General features: G+C 39.9%; 1 protein-coding gene across 2 annotated transcripts in view; it reads left to right on the top strand.

Annotated features, from left to right (window-relative positions):
- Window positions 1-5904: 5904 nt before the first annotated feature.
- The window catches only part of STON2 (stonin 2), a 58113-nt gene continuing 43120 nt past the window's right edge, over window positions 5905-20897 (top strand). For both annotated transcript variants that reach the window (XR_001921919.1, XM_008924935.2), the window contains exons 1-3: window positions 5905-6108; window positions 6539-6793; window positions 12641-12838. Coding sequence is in view for 1 of the 2 variants with exons in the window: in XM_008924935.2 (XP_008923183.2) it covers window positions 6021-6108; window positions 6539-6793; window positions 12641-12838 (541 nt within the window). In the remaining variant the exon portion in view is untranslated. The remainder of the gene's footprint in view (window positions 6109-6538; window positions 6794-12640; window positions 12839-20897) is intronic.

The following is a 20897-nucleotide window of genomic DNA, read 5'->3' as shown; positions in this document are numbered from 1 at the left end:
TTCTGCCGCTGACTTGCAGTGCGGATTTAGGCAGATCCTTTCATATCTATTGGAATAATTGAGTATGGTCATTAATTAGTGTGTCTGCACTGGGTCCTGTGCTCAGGGAGGCCCCCAGTCTGCTTTTCTGTCATCCAATGTGCCAGATGGCTCTAGTCATCTTCAGTACCACACTCTGTCTCACTCCATCTCTGTCTAAAATGGCCAAGAGGCAGTGGTAATGACCTACCTTGTATGGCACAAAGTGCATTTGCCCAGGCTGTGTGGACAGAGTACTGTCAAGGCTCTTGTCACCGTTCACTTAGATGTAATCCATAATAGGCAAAGCTATCCTTTCCTCCAGAAAGGCTGCAGGAGTTTCACAAGGCATATCCATTTAGCTCCCTTTGAGCCCTGGTTCTTCATTTTACATTGAAAGTTTTCGTGTAAGCGTTACATGCACTAGGTAGTGACTGAGATTCTTAAGCTACATCTGAAATCATGGAGCTTATGCAATAACATGTATGAATCAGAGTAAGTAAAACTAGTGTAAGATCTAAAACTGAGTTTTACCAGAGATTTTCTCAGGGCAATTTATAAGCTGAGGGAGCTGTATTCATGGAGAAAATATTGCTAATATTAGGAATACAATAATCAACCAAATATGACTTTATTTCTGTCATCATCTAGGTTATTCATAAGCTAATCTTACTTCAGGCATTTAGGCAGAGGCTGGTACAGTGGTTTATTTCAGTAAAAAAAAATAGCCAAATGCAGTTCCTTTACTTCTTTGGGTTTCTCAAGCTTAGTTGTTTGGTTTTTTTCTTGTTGTTTATCTCTGAGTTTTGTTTATGCTGTGGCACCTTTAAGTACTTGAGACTTTCTTTTGAAGCTTAAGAACTTAGTTCCAGTTTGGAGTTTGTTTGTTATTCAGATCACGATGTGCTGATGGTCAGTGCTTGTTGCAGGCCAAGTTGAGAGGAAGAGCCATGAGCTCTCTCTCACTTGGAAATTTGCCCAATGCAGCAATCATTCCTCAGTTCATGCTACCAGAATTGTTTTGTCTTTACAGGTTTGCCAAACATGTGATCAAGATAAAATTACTTATTTTTCCTTGAGCCTTTCCTGGTGGTAGTGAAGCTTGATTGTTACAACAAAAAGCCATGGTCAGAGTCTTTCCTTTTTTAATGTCCCTTTGGCATTAGTTTCCTTTTCTGCTATGTGGAATTTGACAACTTGTCTAGTTGTTTTCCCTTCCATGGTCTCCTACAACAACCAAATTACAGTAACCAGTTAATGTTTCAGTTCCTGGAACTGTAAGGGAAAATATGAACAAGAAAAAACAGTATCACTGTATGGATTACAGGATTTTTTTCAGTGGTGCTGCCGTTTTAGGCAATATATTTAGGGAGTCTATACATTTAGCACAAGCTTGCTATTGATACTACATTTGGGAAAAAAACCAAACAAATCAACAAGTGGATTTAATCATCAATTTTTTTATTACAATTTTTTTCTCCTTCTGTTTTTCCATGTAACTGTAACGTAGTATCTCTGGATGGTGGTTAGAAAGCCTACTGCAGTGTGCATCATATGGATGAAACTTGGAGCAATTGGAAAAATGATCCTTAGTACTTAAAATTATTAACTGTGGTAAACTGTTTCTTTTAAGCAGAGTTGAAATCTGCTGAGAAACAGTGTTTGAGTTTGCTGTCCAAACACATGAGGAATTAAATACTTTAAATGGTATGTTTACAAAACCAGCATTCAATTACAAATATTTCTAAATTCCATTACAAATACTTCTGATACTTCTACACCTCAGTAGTGCCACGAACCATTTCTGCTGTTGGTGTTTCTACTCAGGTAGTGTGTAAAGGTGCCACCTAAAGTGAGGGCTCATTGTACAAGATGCTGCATGTAAGACTTCTGGCACAGCATAATTATGTCTTTCTCAAATAGATGTTTTTGACTTAAAAAGTTAAAAAAAGAAGATTCTGTCGCTAGAGTCATCGTGGCCAGTCTTTGCAAACGAAGATTTGGGAAAGGTCATTACCCTTCGAGCCTGCGCAGTGGGTTTTTTAGGTGAGACACAGTGTGCACTGAACTGAGCCCACCCTTTAATCCTGAGGTTCATCTGCTGGGGCCGAGCGAGCTTGGACAGTGGCAGCGAGGTCCTCAGGACGTAGGTTTGTTTAGAGTGACCTTCTCTTAGATGGATGGCCTTACAGGGCTGACGAGCTCCATCTGCCCAGAGGAGTCGCTAGAGTAGAGTTGTACAAAAGGGCAAATGGGTAATCATGTCACAAGAAGGAATGGCAATAAACTGAATTTACATAGTTTTGAAATGAGTTATCGAAGTAGTTTTGCCATTTTAGAATGAACCTTCATCAGTTTTAAAAAGGGGTTATGTAATGTGGTTGATCAAAAGACTAGAAGGACTAGAGAGGCAAGTTTTGTTCCAGCTCTGTGATCTCTACCCTTTGGAGAACTGGAAATAACTGTCACCTACTTGTCACTCAGATTTCCATGTACCATTGTGAAACTGTAATATGAAAAAGGGACACCTGAAGCAGAAATTTCAGCCACTTAGAGAATTTTTTTGCCTCATGGTCAAATCACTGCATTGGAATTGATGGTAAGAATCATTGCGGTCAGGAGGTGTAACATCTGCTTTACCTTGTATTTACTGTGTAATAGTAACAGACTTCTGATTTGCAATTTTTTTGCCAAAAATCTGATGAATTAGTTTACTCTTTTTTTTAACCAGTTCAGCACCAAAAGCTTAATGTACATAATAACACAAATCTGGAAGTAACAGTCTCATACAAATCCCATTCATGTAGAGAGAGATAATGCTGGCCTGGCCTGGTAATATCTTGTTCCGGGAGATGTGTTTCCATCTGCTTTTTTTTGGGCTGTGCAGAATAAACTTTAACTGTAGCTCACTTGGAGTTTAAAGGATTTATTTGTTCTGTTAGTCCTTGTAGGCTCCAAAATTCATGTCTCTACAAATAAAATTCATTTCTCTTACAAACATCTCATAGATCTTTGAGAAATCTGAAAGACAGGAAGAAACACTCCAAAATTCACTTGGAGAGTATGCGCTGCAGGGTTTAAATAATGGGTACTGATTGCTTTGCTACAGAGAGGATTCAGGTTTATCTACAGTGTCAAATGGTTCCTCTGGAGACATGGACTTTTGTAGTAGTTCTGCAAACTGCAGCATCATTGTGTTAACTGAAAGCACAGTGACAGTGGTATTGTGCCAGCTGAGGCTCCTTGGTTCACTGTGGGGTTGGCTTAAGTCTTTCTCTGAAGGAGGATTTTGGAGAGTGAAGAGGTGTGAAAAATAATTTGTGGACGAAGTTGTATTTTTTCCACATAGTCTGCACAGGAGTTATCTGTACACGATTCATAATTCTGTACAGCCATTGAGTTTAAGGGGTGGGATTGGGCATTTTTTTGTGAATGTTGAGAGAATGCAAAATTGTATTTTTTTCATATTTTTTTGAATCCTAACATAGCATCCTCAAAATGCCTCTATTCTGAATATCTTTGAAGCTATTAGCTACTCAGACTGCCTTTCTTTCAGGTGGCTTGTCTAAAGGGTGCAACAACCCTGATAAGTCAATACAACCTCTTTTATTTACCAACCTTAGAAGTCTGTAGAAAATTCCAGTCATGGCAAAGTTGTATAGCCTGCAATGCACAGTATTCTCATGCTTTTCTGGGCTCATAGTGCTCACTATCCATTTTAAAGTGCTAATTTTGCTGCCTGGTATTAAGTGGATTTTAAGAACTACCCTTGTCACAGGATGGTAGGGTACTAGAGGAAATCCATCTTAAAATAGTGGCATAATTCTCCTACATACGTGCACAGCTGAAACAGACCATTTTCTTGCCTTCTTTCATAGCTTTTTTCCCCTTGAAAAAAAGAGTTCTACTGCAGTCTCTGTGCATCAAGGACAAGATAAACTGTTTCCTTTTTTCATTTCCTGCCACTTCATTCTTCTTTCAGGACTTTTCCGAGAGAAAGGAGAGGTCAGTATCCAGTTGTCTGGGAAAAGAAGATTTAGTTACAGATATTTAAACAAACCCCAAAACAAACAGTTTAGTTGGTCACACAAGGAAAACGAGATACCGAGGTCATCCTCTCCTTCTCTCATATGATGTCCAAGTAACCCTAAACATCTGATTATTTTTTTCTCTTAACTCACCTCTATGTTTAACTCTGTAGTTTTTATTAACAGCACTCAAAACGGATATTGTGTGTGGCAGGCAAATGTACGTGCCCACAATGCTTGAGGACAGGTGTCCTGCCCATAGGAGTGGAGGAAACAGGGTTGGGACTCAAGTGCCACTGTTCCTGCCACAGAGCGGAATTGGTTGTGTTACGAGGGAAAAATATGCAGGGTGGCTGGTCAGGGGGCCATAGGAAAGTCTATCGTGAGGGGGTCAGTCTTATGGCAAATTGCACTTAACCATCAAGACTGTTTCTAGGAATCCTTTTTTGTGGTTGCAGGAAACTACATTTTGTGTTCAATTCTGCTTAAAAAGATTCGTCTTCAGACAATGAACATGGATTGATGAATTCTTTCTAGGTGTCAGGCAGGTTTGTGACTTCCAAACTTTTGAAGTTTTCAGCTCATTCTTGACTGCTGACCTGCCTTCAGCAGACAAATGACTGTGACCCTGAGGAGAATAATCGTATTGGAAGCCATTTAATGATCTGTTTCCTTCAGAAAATGCTTAAAGATTGAATGCATTTAAATATCAGTCTGCTTTTTGGACCTAAATGTTATTAATGTAGGGTAAAGAGAAGTGTCAGTGAAGTATCTGTTCTTGTACACTAACATGAAGTTTCACCCTGAAAAACCCTTTAGTTAGGAGAAAGACAGCAGGACAAGAGATGCTGCTTTAAGGCTCTTTAAAAAAGCCGAGGCTGAGTTTCCGTATTTTCAAGTACTTGAATACCATGGCAACAAGAGCTTCAATGCTTGAGGTAATTGGGGACAGAATTCGAATACTTTCCTAGGAGGTGTCCTCTGAGAGTTTGGAAGTGGTTTGCAAATCTGAGGTGGTCATGGGTGCTTGTCAGAGAGAATTTCTTTCCCTGGACCTGACTCTCCCAATTACTAGCGAACAACCAGAGCTCTTTGCAATGTTCCCTTCCATCTTGCAGATTCCCACATCTGTGTGGGGTACATACCATTGCAGGGCATACTAAATTAAGTTGCCACATCTGTGAAAACATTTGCTGGGCTACAGCAAAATCATACTTAACTCCAGACAAGAACTAAGATTTTTTTTTTTAATTAAAATGTGAAGTTCCAGTCAAGCAGCAGAGTTGAAAGTGCAGCTAGCTGAGAGGGCATCTCTCTATACCAAGACCATGATAAGAGTCATTGGCAATTCATCCTGATTCCAGAGCCAGCTACATACATGTTACTGATAATGAAACATGAAGCTTATTTCTTGCTCTTGAGAGGGATCAGATATTGTAAGTACCACGATGAGTAAGGACATGTTGACATGTTGACATCTTGAAGTGGGGATTAAGTTACATCATAATCAAAATTTGCTAAACCTGGGAGAATCTCCTCATTACTGCTCTTGCTAGGTTTATGAGAGGCATGGCTCTTTGAGAAAGGAATAAAGCATTGGTTTCAGTGATGGGCTGCTTTAACATGAGGATGTTTGAAGACTCTCAGATGCTTTAAATCAAGGAGTTGCTCAAGTGTAGCCCTCCTCTAGCCACACAGGTGACATTCTTGTCTCAAATGTGGTAGTACTTTGACAGTACTGTGCCTGTGATACATACACTAGTTTAGCATTCCATATTATAAAAAATGGTGACACTAGTTTCTCCCATTTAATTTTTTAGAAGAGGTAATTTACTTCTTTCTTATCTTAACAGCACTTGAAAAGAAAGTGCAAAGGAGGTGTTTCCCTCCATTGGCTCATCTTCACTGTGCCTCTCCCATTGTGCTTCCTCCTCCTTATAATCCCCGAGTGAAGATGAGGAGCCTGCTGCGAATATGACGTCTGTGACTAGTGTCATTGCCTCCCACCAGTCTGAGTGGGTGTCCTTCAATGATGAGCTGATCCTCCCTGTTAGCCCACGAGGTAAGCTGTCTGATTTTCTTTGAAACCGGTGAGACTTTGTTTGAATTGGACCAACTACTATCATATATCTAGCGTCGTAGAGCTTGGCTTCTGAGTGGAAGCAGTATGTGCAGAGGTTGAATTATCTCCTGCTACCCCTATGTAATAGGAAAATTTGGGTCAAAAAGGTAAATTACTCTCCTAATGTGATCTAATGTAGATCTATAACAGGTTTTGGATCTGTCCTTCGAAATTCAAGGCAGCAACTAACTGACTATGGAGGAAATGTCACCCATTATAATCAAGTGCAAAACTGTGTGCAGTGTTAATCTAAAAACTGCACTAGGTAAAGGAGAACTTTCTACAGTTAATGGCAAATTTTGATATTTCAATAAAAAACAGTGAAGTAATGGTGAGTCCTGCCAATCTTTCTGTGTCATCTCTATTTTAGGTAGCACTGAGGAGCCTCTGGAGAAATGTTTTAATTCCTCAGACACCTCCCCAGAAGAGAACCAAAATGCAGATGGAGAATTTAAAGACCTTTTCTGCACACAGCTGGAAGAGGCAGCTGACCAAACCAAGGTGGATTCTACTGTGCTTGGTAACCGTGTGTGTCCTAGCACTGATCTGTCATCATCCATCAGTGCTTGGGTTCAGTTTGAAGATGCCTCATGGACTAGTGCTTCATCAACCCACCCACAAACAGGTGAGGCAAAAGCAAAGAAAAAGTCCATTCCAGTAATACAATAAGAGCTTACAGAATTTTTTCTTGCTCTTTGGTTTCTCAAAGGTTGACCTTTGACTAGTTTGTACTGTATTTTAACACAACTAATGTCATCAGTTTCAAAAAGGGCTCTCATACTATCGCTGGGGGTTGCACTAGCAATATTTTCTTTTTATAAAGAAAATGAAAGCCATCTGTGATTCACTCCACCTATATCTTGACTAAGTTTTGGAAACTGCCAAAGTGCATTAATGGGGAAATAGCATGAAGGTTTTTCAGTAGTGACATTTCATATGTAGAGGTATGAACAGCCATCTAAAAGGTCTGATCCGTGTTTGTCTCTGTAATCTGGAACTGAAAAAAGGGTGATCGTTGTCCTCTGTGGTCGCAGTCTTTACCTGCTCATAGTCCCCATAAGGTTTTTGCCAGTTGAGACCAACAGTGTTCCAGTGCCCATCAGTACTTTCTGCTGTCTTTTGATGCTATGATTTAGCAACTGGAGAACTACAAAGACAACAGAAGTTTACCCTAATTCCATTACTGCATGCACTTTTCTTCAAATGTGACAGTTTTTTCTGACATACTTTAAACATACATGCAAAGCCTCTGGTTTGCCTCATCAGCTTATGCTAACTGATGTGGCTATATGAGCTTCTAATTTTTAGGTATGAACAGAATTCTTCTGTGTAGGAGGTTATGGAGTAATTGCCCAAGAAAACATTACTTTACTTTTGCATATTTAAATTGAGATTATCTCTTAATATTTCCACTTTGTGACCACTAGTTATTGAAGTAGTTTAAAGAGTTATAGCTTTATTCTGCTCACTGAGTCCATCAAATACTCCCTGTGACACGAATAATACTTCTGTTAGAAAACTTGGATTGTCAGCTTTGGGTTGGAATTTGGGTAAACCCCATCTGGTTTTCCATCTGTTCTTTTGATGGGTGCTACAGTCTAGTCCATTTGAGACAGTAGTTGGACCTTTGTGCAGGAGAAGTGTGTGAATCTTCTGGCAAAACTAAGTTTCCCTGACCTTTTTATCTTTATATTTATTTAATGGTTCTTATTCTTAGATGTAAATATTTACTCATCCTAGTGATGTGGAGAGAAGGAAGAGCATTTACACCAGGAGTGTAAATCTGTAAAACTGAGGTGCTTTACCTCTCTCTGTAGTTTCATGGTTAAGTGAACCTTATGCTTACTCCTACAGGCACATACTTTTTCAAATGAGGCTGTTGGTTGCTCTGACACCATATCTCCTTCCCAATGCTCTTATGTCTTTCTTAACTGAAAAACTCATAAACGCACCTTCTTCTTAAATGAAAAAAACAAAATCTTTACTCAACATAAATAAAACTAGTCATAAGAAGGAGACTTCCATAAAACTAATTTTATGATGTATTATTTCCCATCCTTAAAGGGATGTGGCCTAGTCTTAAGATATGTGCTTAGCAAAAGCACTGCCTCTTGGTTTGTGTTTTTAGTCACAGGGGATACTAGGCTTCAGTCAGAGGTCTAGGATATGCAGATGAGGAAATTAGAAAAGACTTTCCAAAAGCAGTGCAGTTTTGAAGAAGACACTAATTTGTACCCTTGTAGAAGCTTGTCGTATGTGATCTGTGTCGCCAAGGGAGGATATTTATGCACTAACTTTCAGCATCTGGCTGAGTTTCATGGAGGAGGGTGATTCCCCTAGCAGTCAGATCAGGATGTCCTCCATGTAATTCTTGCATGGCTATTATTCTTTGATCTATATAGGAACCCTAAAGAGGTTTCCTAAGGATATTTTAAAATCCTTGTTTATGAACTGGTCCTACTCCTATTCTGTATTTATAAATGGCCAGAGCAGTGTAGCTGACAGCCTCTAAAGGGAAGGTCGTGGGACAGAAGAGACGACAGCTCTTTATTTCTGGCCCTCTACTCTGAGGGACATTTGACAGCAAGAGGTAGGATAAACTTCAGCCTAGTTGTTCTCAATTAATCTGCAGATCACGTCTTTTTTCTATGGACGGCAGCAAAGCTGGAGACTTTGTGTTACAACCTGGCTATGCTAACACACTCAGTGGAAAGCCTGTGGTGACAGCAGTTATTCATTTCCAGTAGCAAACAGGCTGCATAAGAACAATAGCAGATACCCACACTGGGGGGGAGAAGAGTATAAGGCCAAGTCTGAACAGAAGGAGCGGTGTGAGAAGGATGGAGATATTTAAAATCTGTTTCCTGTGCAGGCAGCTGTGAAGAGCAATGTCCTGAAGGCTCAGCACCCCTGGTAGCATTCCTGTCAGGGCTCCAGCACTGTCAGGAAAAAGTCTGCACTCAAGCAACTGCTCAGCTGACTCAATAATTACCCAGGCTGATGGCCAGGCTGCCTGGAAACACATTTTGAAAAGGGCTTGCAAAGGGGGATTTCCAGAGTGCCGTGAGAGCAAAGAGGATGTGTCCTAGGAGAGAGAGATTTTGTCTGACTTTAGGGCTACAGTATTTTTGGGCTACAATATTTTTGCATTGGTTACCCCAAAAGCAAATACTTGTCCAGAAGTGCTCACAGTCTAAAAAAAAAGGCAATGTAAAGACAACTGGAATGAAGTTGTTATCCTATGGGAACTGTGTTTAAAAGAAACTCGAGGCTAATGCTGGACCCTTGTTGTCCTGGGAAAAGTGAAGACATTATTGGAGTAGGAGGAGTCAGGGGAACCGATAGCAAGAAACAGGGCTGAACAAACAGGCAAAGAATTTGGAAGATGAGAAGAAAGGTCAAAACCCGAGGTGTAGAAATGAAAAACACCCATAGCGAGCCTCACAGTAAAAATTATCTTTATTTAGGATGTTCTTGTAAATTTTCATTCTACCAGATTCAGGCTAAGCAAAATGTTTGTTTCAAAATATTTCTACATTTTGGATTTATGCATAGTTAACTCACAGCTGCCAAATCATGTATATTTTTCCCCAAGCAAAAGCTGTTGAGTGAGGCCACAGAAATATTTAGTCACAGAAATTATGTGTTGTGGTGCCCTCTTCCCTGTTTTCCTTTTGCTGGGAAGAGAAGAAATTTATGTTATTATCAGGCTAGTCAAACTTGTCAAACTGATACTGCAAAAGTGAAAAATGAGATTTTTAGGCTCACATGAATGTTCCTATCACAAATGTTACATAATCTGTAAATGATCACAGCCAGTGGGTGACATAACATTTGCATTTGTTACACAGCGGGCCTCCAGCTCATAATCTCATATTCTATAGGTGTTATCTGCACTCTTCAATTCAAGGAGGTATTCAGCAAAGCACCAAAATTAGAATAAGGCAAGATCTATTACATTATCCATCCTTCACACACACACACACAGAACCACCCTCACTTCTTCCCAAGAGCTTTGTCTGGTTTTAAATGGCTCAAGTAACTTGGACTCCTACCATGTCCCTTGAGAGGCTGTCCAACAGTAAGGCAAATCTCAGCTTAACTATTTTGGGCTGTTCTGTCTGAAAATAGGCAATACATGCAACACAAGATCAGCAGCTGGAAACTAGACCAACAGTGATGGTGTCCTAAAATCAGAAAAATCTGAGGTCCTATATGATAGGAAGGGAAATGATGCTGACAAGGTTTATTGTAATACGGTGTAGGGATCAAGGAACGGGTCCTCAAAGTTTTAAGATAAACCTGCATATTAAAGGCCAATCAATTGTATTAAGAACAAACATGTCAAGAAAAGTAAAATGCATGTGGAAGGAAAGATTTTTCAGTTTGGAAAACAACATGTTGATTTTCAGTATCCAACGTGTGCTACAGAATTTGCATTTTAGGAATAGTTCTGGCAGTGGTCTTTCAACATAAAGAGATTTCTGAGAAATTCTTGCTGCAGAGAGGCTGGAACTCTCCATTTATTGACATTAGAGACCAAATTCAAAATTTCTGCAAAAAAAGCCCTACTTCATTTAGAATTTGGCTGCAGCATGTCCAAGGAATCTGAAGAGGGACCTTAAACATGTGTAGATGTTGACTTTCACTTGTCATGCCTTTTGAGACTGATAAATGGTCTTTTGCCTCAGCATAGGGGACAATGCACTTTTACTAGTTCCAAGGGTTAGTTTTAGGGAACCTAGAACAGTCACAGGTGGAAGTTGACTGTAATAAGGTTTCAAAGAACATCTGTTACAGAAAAAGCTGTCTATGGTTATGGTTTTCCAATGACAAGACTTTCTTTAGAAAAAAAACCCAAACAATTCCATTATTTCAAAATAGAATTTGCTCCTATGTAGAAGTATTTGGCAACACTAGTCCAGTTGGTTCCCCTCTTATACAAAAATTTATTTTGGAAAGCACAAAACTAGTTGGCAGTATATGAGTTATTTTATCATATGTGTTTCTAAATTAGCTTATGTTTGTTCATGTTGCTGACTTTAAACAAAAAAAGAAATACTGCAAATCCAAGATCTTTTTTTTATAAAATAATTCCACAGTTTCTAGAACTCAAGATATAAAGCACACTGAGAAAAAAAACTCGGCTCTTGTTAGTTATTCACATACGGAGCTCAGCTTTTCAGCTTGTCCAAATAAAGTGCTCTGTCTGTCAAAGCAACTCAGGTGAAGCTTTAAGCATGGCTTTTCAGGTGCCTCATGCCATGTTTAACAAAAGGACTGAGAGAGGGACTGACAGTTTATAATCATACACTCATCATCCTTTCTCTACAGGCACCAAGCACAGCACAGTGTGCAGTTACTGGAGGGAGAAGTGTAGGGTTTTGGTCATGTCTCTAACACAACAACTGTCACCCTCTGCAATAAGGAGACAGCTCTAACTTTCAGCTCCACATCTTTAGGGATGACTATTCAGAAGCTGCTCAGTACAAAGGCTCATAGCTGTAAACATATAAATTTATCAGTGCCTACTTACTTAGGCTAACAATGCAGATATGTAAAATAAACTAACACATCTCAAAAAGCAAGGAAGGGAACACTGCTTGGATATTCCCTCTATGCACACAGCAATGTTTCGATAACAAAGAGGTGTCCCATCACATCACTTGGATGGAGTAGAGAGAGATGAATCCTCTTTAACATTAATTTACCATTTTCTTCCAAAGTATCAAGTGACGTTGTGGGCAAAGAGTATACAATACAAAGAGTATACAATACAAATTCATAGCACTGGATGTGTAAGCTTCGGTTCTGAACTCTGGATGATGATTAGGCAGGACTTAACTGTTTGACATGCAAGTCTGGCAAATGAGTAGAACAGGACTTTTGGTCTACACTGAGCAGAAATGTTATGCAGTATATTCAGACTGGGACGCTCCACATGTTCGGAAACAAAAGCCATTCCAGTGCACATCAGTAGGTCAATTTCAGTTTATTTTTATACTCCTCTTCCCACGTGGAGAGTTCCTGAGATGATGACTGCATTCGAGTGGGTGTCACAGATAGGTAAGGCTTAATTAAATATAATAAAACCACTTCAAAAAATCTGCGGTACTATAAAAACTCCACTGTGTTGCACAACACACACATTCAGATCTTGTCAGCAGTGCTAGAAACTTGAAATCTTGTTCTGAAAAGTCACAGCTTCTCCAATACTAGAACAATAGGAAAGCATACATTTGCCAGCAGTATGGGATCTAAGGCAGACAGCTGAGTAGTGCTAGAAAGTCAAAGTACTAGGCCCTAGTTAAATTGTTGTGTGTTTGTTATAAAATAATTTTGTTGCTGTGGATGTTGGAATTTATATTTACAGTACCTCAGTAGGGTCTGATCTAGCATGTCTTTGGAATAATCATGATCTTCTGGAAGATCACTCTGTGTGTCTTAACTGATACCTGTTTTCTGCAACCAGTGTCTGCATCAAAAGTACCCAGCTGGACCTCCCCCTCTTCCAACTCTTCTGAGAGGCAAGCCCATGCCTCAGAGAGCAGCTGGACAACCAACTCAGAGGACACCAGCAGCCCAAGCATTGCTCCCTCCTACACAGATCTGCAGTCAATTAATACTGAGGACTTGACCAGTGGTAGAACATCTGCTGCAGATTCAGCTGGTAAGAGGGAAGCGTTCAAGCTTCCATCTCTATCTTTTTAATGCTACTCAAACTCACTGCTCAGAATTGAACCACAGAGAATGGATCCAAAGCAGAACAAACTCAAGGATTAGGCTAACGCTTTTTTCTACTCCACTTTCCAAAAAAACACACTTGGATTTTACACACCACTGATACGTGCAGGGTTCTGAAGTAAGAGCCAAATGCAACTATGTACCTGTTGGTGGACTTGGAGCATTTCTGGTTTTCACATATCACATCAGCTTAACCTGATCTAGGAGCTAGTTTTCAGTATATTGTGGGGGAAACTGGATGCCTTTCCTGAATTTCCATGCAGAAATTTTCTTAACTTGACGGTGTATTCAGGTGAGGCAGGTCCAGCTCTTCATACCCCTCGCTGTTTCAGTGAGTGCCAAGACACAGATCGTTTACTGGATGCTTTCTTTGTACTGTGCTTTGCACTGTTATTGTACAGTAATGCAGAGAGGGTGTAGGAGATGGCAGAGGGTGGTTCAGTAGCAGATTTCAACCATTTAAGGGTCCTATGTCTGTCCATGTAGGGCTACATTCAGATGGGAAAATGTGCTACATGGCATTGTAGCTCATTGCTCCTCAGCTGTACTCTAGGTAATCTCTGAAGTAGGAGAAATAAAGCAGAGTGGTGCCACTCATGTCATGCAGAATTGGGATGATGGGAACTCCTGAATGACAAAGTTGACTTTCACAGCACATAAAAAAAGCTGACATGTCAGGACATAAAAATGAAAAAAAAAAAAATACATAGCTCTAGGAGGAAGCACCTGCAGTATGTTGGAAGCTGTTCAACCCAAGTTGAGGAAGGTTAGTAGCTACCCAGTTTGGTGATGAAAATTGATTCTTTGGTGTCACCATAGCTCAGGCATGTGAGATATTTAATGTGTTTTCTCTCAGGTGGTGAATGTAACAATATATGTGAAATAAGATATGTTTTAGGAGAATGGATTCCTAAGCCTAGCTGAGGTCATATGTCCCTTTCATAAGAAACATATACATACATCACCTACAAGGGGTATTATTTAATGGTTCAATGAAGCTGGATTGGACATCAAGGCAGGTTTATAAACAGCAGCATAGTAGGTACTGACTTAGTGCTTAAGACAAAGGGTTTGTGGAGAAGTAGTAATAACTTTGGATAAGTAGAGACATTTCTGTCTTCACATAATAGTTACCAACAATCTGTCTGACTATTTTTATTTTAGAATACTCTACTCGTCTGTACCTCTGAGTTTGGAAACCACTGGTAGAAAGGTAGAATAGGCAAACTGGCATGGTGTGCCAACATGAGCATCAGTTCTGTTCTGATGAGCTCATGTCTATTAGGATGAAGTGTAGTACTTTTCATCTGCAGTATGTGCTGGCTATTGCTGTTCTGTTGATTTGGTATAGGTTGCCAAAGGATCACTGTTGTCACTGGGGCTGTCTCCATCTGAGCAAGGGGAATGAAGGATTCCCAGTCCATATATAACTTTGCATCATATAGAAAAGTCAAAGGCAAAAGTGCGGCTGTATATGCCTGGCATGCATATGGAATTATGTCCTATATATGGCCAAAAGTGAAGTTGATACTTCAGTAAAAGCTTTGTGTGCAACCTTCTTACTGTTTCTTTCTCAGTCAGTCACAAATTGACATATTTATTACCAAGACAGATACAAACACTCATTCCAGTCACCTATAAATTTTTAAAAGTAAAAAAATAGGTAATATTGGCAAGGCTATGTAATTAGTTAAAACATAAGGTACACTACCTTAGTGGTACTCCAACTTGAAGTATGAAATATATTGAGTCTTCCTACCACCAGATGTGGAGTTTACAAAAGGCAGCATGAACAAAGTGCATCTGTTTGTCCTGTTCCTGGGATTCCTCAGAGCCCACCCCTGAGGCAGCTGCTGGCATCAGGAAGGTTTATGGAGGTGAGGGGGCTGAGAACCTAGTGGCCATGGAACTGTTGTACAGTTGTGGCTGCTTTTCTGCTGTTCACTCTACCCTCATCTCACCCTCACAGTGCATAAGTGGACAAAAAAATGAATGACCACTTTCTTCTCTCGTTCCTCTCCACCTCTCTCCAGAAATTTAGTTCTTCAAACCTGACTTGATTCAAGCATTCTCTTCTCAAAGGACTGGCTGCCTCAGTCTGTAGAGGAGTTTAAAGGCTTCACCAAGGCAATGAAGTGGCATGTATTTTTAACATGAAGGAAAAGAGAGGAATCCTCATACTCTGTTTGATGATTAAGTCACATTGGCTGCTAGCCAGTATGTTGACTCCAAGGTTAAGCTTGATGAAGAGAAAAAAAATTCAGACTAATTTCACTGCTAAAATAACTGTTTAGCTGTGGTGAATTTTTATTGCCTGAACAGCATAAAAAAGAATCCAAGATACTCTGTTCCATAATTTCTTGAATCTATCCTGCATGCAAAATGCTTAAACATCAACTGCCTGTGAGAGTTCAGGGCACAGGGGTTTGTGTGGGAGCAGATGAGAGCCTGAGGTAGGTCTAACTGCAGGCACAGGCAGGGACAGTTCACAGCAATGAGAATGCACGTCTTGGTGTCCAGGGCTGGTAGGCTCCAAGGAGGTAAAATTGGCTGGGAATTAACTTTCTCACAACTGGCATAAGATTTGAGTGTAAAACAGTCTATGGGCTTGAGCTTTATCTAGTGCATGTGTTTATGCAAGATATGGCCTAGGAAGGTATCTGAGAAAGATGAGAGTCCCAAATGATCCCAAACTGAAAGTTTACCCTTGCAGGGGACTGCAAAAAACCTTGCGACTGATGGAGATGGGATAAGCACAATGTCCTGTAAAGGCAGCAGAGTTCATAGCGGTGAAAGTAAATGTTGCATGAGCAGAGCTGAAAAACATTTGGTTTTCTATCACAGTGCAGCTAGAAGATGCTGCACTTTATTGCCTATGCTAGTTTGAACTCTGGCACCAAGAAGCCTTTGATATTATCCTCATCTTTGACACACGAGGGGCTATTCAGCCTGCAGTAGCTAGCCAATAAATGTGGGCATGTTTACATGGTTATAACAGCAAGCACTTTGCAACATCTAGGGTTTCACAGTGCGTGAAGCTGTATTTGGTGCTGGGGAAGTGCCCCCTTGCCTCAGCTTCTTACATGCCTCGCCATGTCGCTCAGCTTAGATCAATAACCATGAAAGGAAGGAGGAACTTTTGGCCTTTGTGCTGTGCTCTGCAAGATAAGTAACACAGGACATCTCTGTTACTGATACAATACAAGTATTTGTTCATTCTGTTGCAGATGCCTTTCTCAGCTTTCTAAAAAGGCCAAATATCTACAAGTCAGAGGAGCAAGGGGGAGGTCTTCTTGTAACTGTGATTATAGATCTGGAAGCACTGAAATCTGCTCTGAGGTTGTGCAGAAATACCTCACAACTTGATTTGGATTTCTGCATTTCACCATTCTTCTCTAAAATAATTTTGTTTATATAAATGAAAAGTAAATATTGACTTGTATATAAAATAAAAATAATTATATATGGTCAATATGTATATAATAAAAAGATATATATATACACACACATAGCTCGTAAATAGTATAATCTATTATAAATTTAATAGATAGAGTCTATCTATTATATAATAAAACTATGTTCGTGTATGTCTATGTATAGGCATAAGTTTCCTGGTAGCAATTTTAGGTGTGTTGTTGCTAGTTCTGTTGTTGCTGTTGTGATTTGTAGCTTGGGAAAGTTGCAGCTACACCATGTTTGATGTTAACCATTCATTTTGCTGACCAGTTGTTCTCTTTGGCATTCTCCTGAATCTCTGGGACTACTGGGATACCGAGGAAGTCACTATGTTATTGTTTTCTAAGAACACCTGCACGTTTGGAGGTAGCAGGTTACATGTGTGACCCCTAACTACCGTGTGGCAGGCAGAGGCAGAAATGGCACTGTAACCATATAGTAGCAATGGTGCAGCACTGCCCCAGCTTCATAATGCACAGCAACATAGCCGGTGCCCCACAGAGCTGGTTGCACCCCAGGGACCCCATTCTGCAGCTCTTGAACAACAGCAGGATTCACCGCTGGGTGAAGTTACCCACCTGAGAACTGGCATTTTCCACTGTCAATTCTACGTGGCAGAGAAGCAAGCAAGGCTTCAGCAGTAGCACCAATTAACAGGAGCTGTAAATTATTGCATGTGCTCTTGATTAGAGATCCTAGTTTTGTGTGGAATTTCCTGTCTGAATATGAAGGAGCTGAATGGAACTGGCAGTGTAAAACAGCCAGTGAAAACGCTGGCAGTAGTAAGAATGAGAAATTTCATGATACCCAAATGCATAGATTTGCTTGTTTCTCTCCTACTGTGATATCATCTGAAACCTAAGAAAGGCTCAGGCAATTACTGGACTATGCAGCACAAGAATTGGAAAAGTCATGATGGATGCTTATAGGGGATCAGTTATAGAGTCATCATCTCAAAGAACAGTGTGGGATACAATGGGAAACAGGTTTGTCAAAAGAAGAACAATGTACAGAATCATTTAAGCAAAACGTTCAGCTTCTATGTTGATAATTTATTTTCCTTTGCCCACTTAGAAACTTGTTGTGATAAAGGTCCATTTTTATCAGAACTTCTGCCTCCTTTATTCAGTCTGGTGTTAGGGGAAAAGTGTAACATTCTCTGCTCTTTCAAGCCAGAAATGAGCAGAGTTGAATGATAGCACTGCAAGGAGATTGCTGCTTTATGCCTTTACTTCAACATCTCTGGTTTTTAGCTTATCTAACCTTGATCAAACGAAATAATCCTGGAGTACAGATATGACATGAACCTTACTTAATGACCATGTTCATCTCTTATTAGAAGCAATTTAGCCTTAATTGTCCTTATGTTTGACATGTGCAACCAAAATACTCTGCCTAATCTTAGAACATATATAAGTTGGTATTTGCATTATGACTATGCACATTACACAAGAGGAAGAGGAGATATCACACTGTTTCTTCATTCTAATCTTGGTTAGCAAGAGTGAGAATTGTGATCCTGGGTTTTGTGACGTGGATGCCAGTACCCTACTGGTACTGCAGTAAATCTCATGGAGACTGATGTGAACTAATCACTTAGAACTCAATTTTTTGAAACTATTAGAAGTGCTCAGTACTTTTGGTGAAGAATTCCAGATCTGGGGTTAGCATCTCAAACTATTTCCAAGATTCTTGTTTCCCAACTATTCCTGTTACAGCGTGACAAAATTTTCAAATAGCTGCAGCTCAGTGTGCTCTTCTCCAAATCTAGCCATTTAGTTTAGTGCCTAAAAGGAGATTAGAGATCCTGTCAACATGTCCTGTAGCTCTGTGTCCTCATGTACATTACAGGCTTTGTAGAAATTATGCTGTTTACGTGCAGACTTTGGTCAACAATTTATTGAGTTGATGTATTTTCTCATGTAGACATTTCAGTGAGCTTGATTCACTTACGTATTCCTGACCATTTCCTTTCCATGTGTTCCTGTGCCAATATTGTCTTTCAAATAGCTTTTTGCCTCTCCAGTGTAAGCCCTTTAATATATTTATACAGTGTAATTATCTCTCTCTCTCTATTTTCATTTGCTGCACTGAATGAGACAAGCTCTTTAGTATGCTGGTTCTCCATTCTCCTCCTCACCCTAGAAAGCTTTTCTTAGCTCATGTTGCTGTTTGAATTAGTCTTTTGGGTATGTGGTGACTCAAACTGTGCACAGACTGAGGTCTCACCATAGTGTGATACCAAGATATTGGTGTCGCCGTCTTCAGGGATTCTCTCCTCGGTACATCCCAGGATCTTATTTCCTTTTGTGCCAGTGCATCAGGCAAGTATCCTTTCACTATATTCAAATTGACTGTCTATATACTAGATCACTTTCTCTCATAAGTAATTAATGAGTTCCTTCCTTATAACAAATATATCTTTCCTTAAATGTCTTATTATGAACTGTATATTGCTTATTTCATTTCATCTCATTTCTGTGGCTCCAGCACTTAAGATGAATCACTCCTTTCAGTATGATATTAAAAATTTTTTTATATACCCAGTTCCTCCTAATTGTGTGTATTCAGCAAATACCATTAGCATGTTCCTTTCTGTGCCATGATAATTATTTAAAAAATAGATAAACATAGTCTTAATCATGTAAAGTTAATAAAGAAATTTTAATTGTAGTTCCTCTAACCTGTCTCTTAAAATTCAATGGCTGTCTTAGCTTGGTTTTTACTTCTGTCTTAATATTGGTATCAATCTCCATTTTAAGTCCTTCCCAGTTAGGACCACATTAAATGCTTTTTCTAATACAGACACATCTATTTTTTATCTGGAAAATTTGTTGTCAATGAAATCTCTTAGGTTTGGCTGAAACAAACTATCTCTTTTAAAGCTAGCTTCCATTCTCTTTATTATCTTCTACTTTTCAAGTGTTCCTTCCAAAATCTTGCATACTATTGCAGTCAGCCTTTTATTTTCCAGAGCAATTTTTACCCCTTAAAAATATGGTTACTATATATGCTCTTCTCCAGTGGTATGGTACCATTCCCATCTGAACCAATTCCTTTAAAATCCTTGTAATGAAAGCTGTAACTACATCTGTTAGTTCTTTCAGAGTTTGGGGAGGGAGTTTATCAGACCTCCTGGTCTGAGCACAGTAACCTCTCCAAAATGTTTTCTTACCTCATTAATGTTAATTTCCATTTCCACACCCTTCTTTTGGTTATCTAGCCTTCCTCCTGCACTCTTATCACTGTGCTCTGCATCATCATTCTTAAAGAGAAGGGGCAAAATATTCATTAGCTTTGGCACAATATCTAAATGCACTAATGTTTCTTTATCACCACAGCCCCACTTCCCTGCTCTTTATATGCATATATGTGGTTTGCTTTTGCACCAGGATGTAACATTACCACTGAAGATTATTTCTGAGAAAGGTAGGACCCATTGAGACCCAGCTTTCCAGGTCAACTAGTCCTGTGTTGGCTTTATTGGGCTTTTATCTTAAATAAGACTTCTAGTTGTAGGGCAGAATTAAACAGTGAGACTGACAAAATAAGAAATCTCTGTCACAAACAAAAATATCTCTCATTTTGGTGGCTTAAATATTAGACAAGGGATGAAGCTAAAACTGCTTTGAAAATTCAAAGATTAGGGCAAGGTCCTTTTCTGTCAGATTTACGTGTTGATTAGTGCCTGCATGATAACTAAACTAATATCCGGGAGTGAAGGGAAAAAATAAATCTTCAACACTTACATTAGTGCAGTGGCACAACCATATTTGCACATATTGTGTGCTCTGCTCAAGTGAGGAAGGTAAGGAGAGGAGCTGGGCGGGGGCATCCAATGATGGGAAGAGGGTCTCCATGGGGATGAGGGGTCTGATGTGCCAAGGAGCTGTAGATGTGGTCAGTATTTCCTTTTCACTCTTTCTGCACTTCTTTTCCCTTCCTTACTTCCTTCTGCTTCACCACACTGAGGATACAGGACCTGCCTCCACAGCATCCCATGCTTGGCTCCTCATAGTGGAGGGTGGGAGAAGGAGAGAGGTTAGGGCCAAGGCCTGTTTCTGCTGCAGGGAAGAAGCAAGACTAAGAAAATTGAGAAAAGCAGGAGCCAGAGGCTTTCTGATCCTTTGACTGTTAAGGGTGTGGGAACTGCTGTTTGCAGGAGAACCCTTGGCAGGACAGGGCTAAGGACCAGAGGGCTGTGGCAGGTAAGATTCAGCTATTGGAGGCAGAGCAAGCAATCTCCATCTCTGGTTCAGGGCAGCCAGGAATCTGCCACACTGGCTGTCAGGTGCCATTGGCTACCTTTTTGGTTTTGCTTTTAGCTGCCTTTATATATTCAGACTTGAACATACACAGTGGCACTCAGAAGAGGCATAAACTTGCTGAGTGTAGACTGAGATTGTGAGGTCCAACTGCCTGTAGGAATTTCCTCACTGGTTGAAATCTCGGCGTGAATAACATTTGAGAGGGTAGGTACCTGTAATAGACACCTTTTGGCTCAGAGCCTAGGGTTTTTTGCTTGTTTT

Source organism: Manacus vitellinus, unplaced genomic scaffold, assembly GCF_001715985.3.
Source record: "Manacus vitellinus isolate BGI_N305 unplaced genomic scaffold, ASM171598v3 scaffold_6_pilon, whole genome shotgun sequence".
In the NCBI taxonomy this organism is placed as follows: domain Eukaryota; kingdom Metazoa; phylum Chordata; class Aves; order Passeriformes; family Pipridae; genus Manacus; species Manacus vitellinus.
This window is presented reverse-complemented; position numbering and strand designations above follow the sequence as displayed.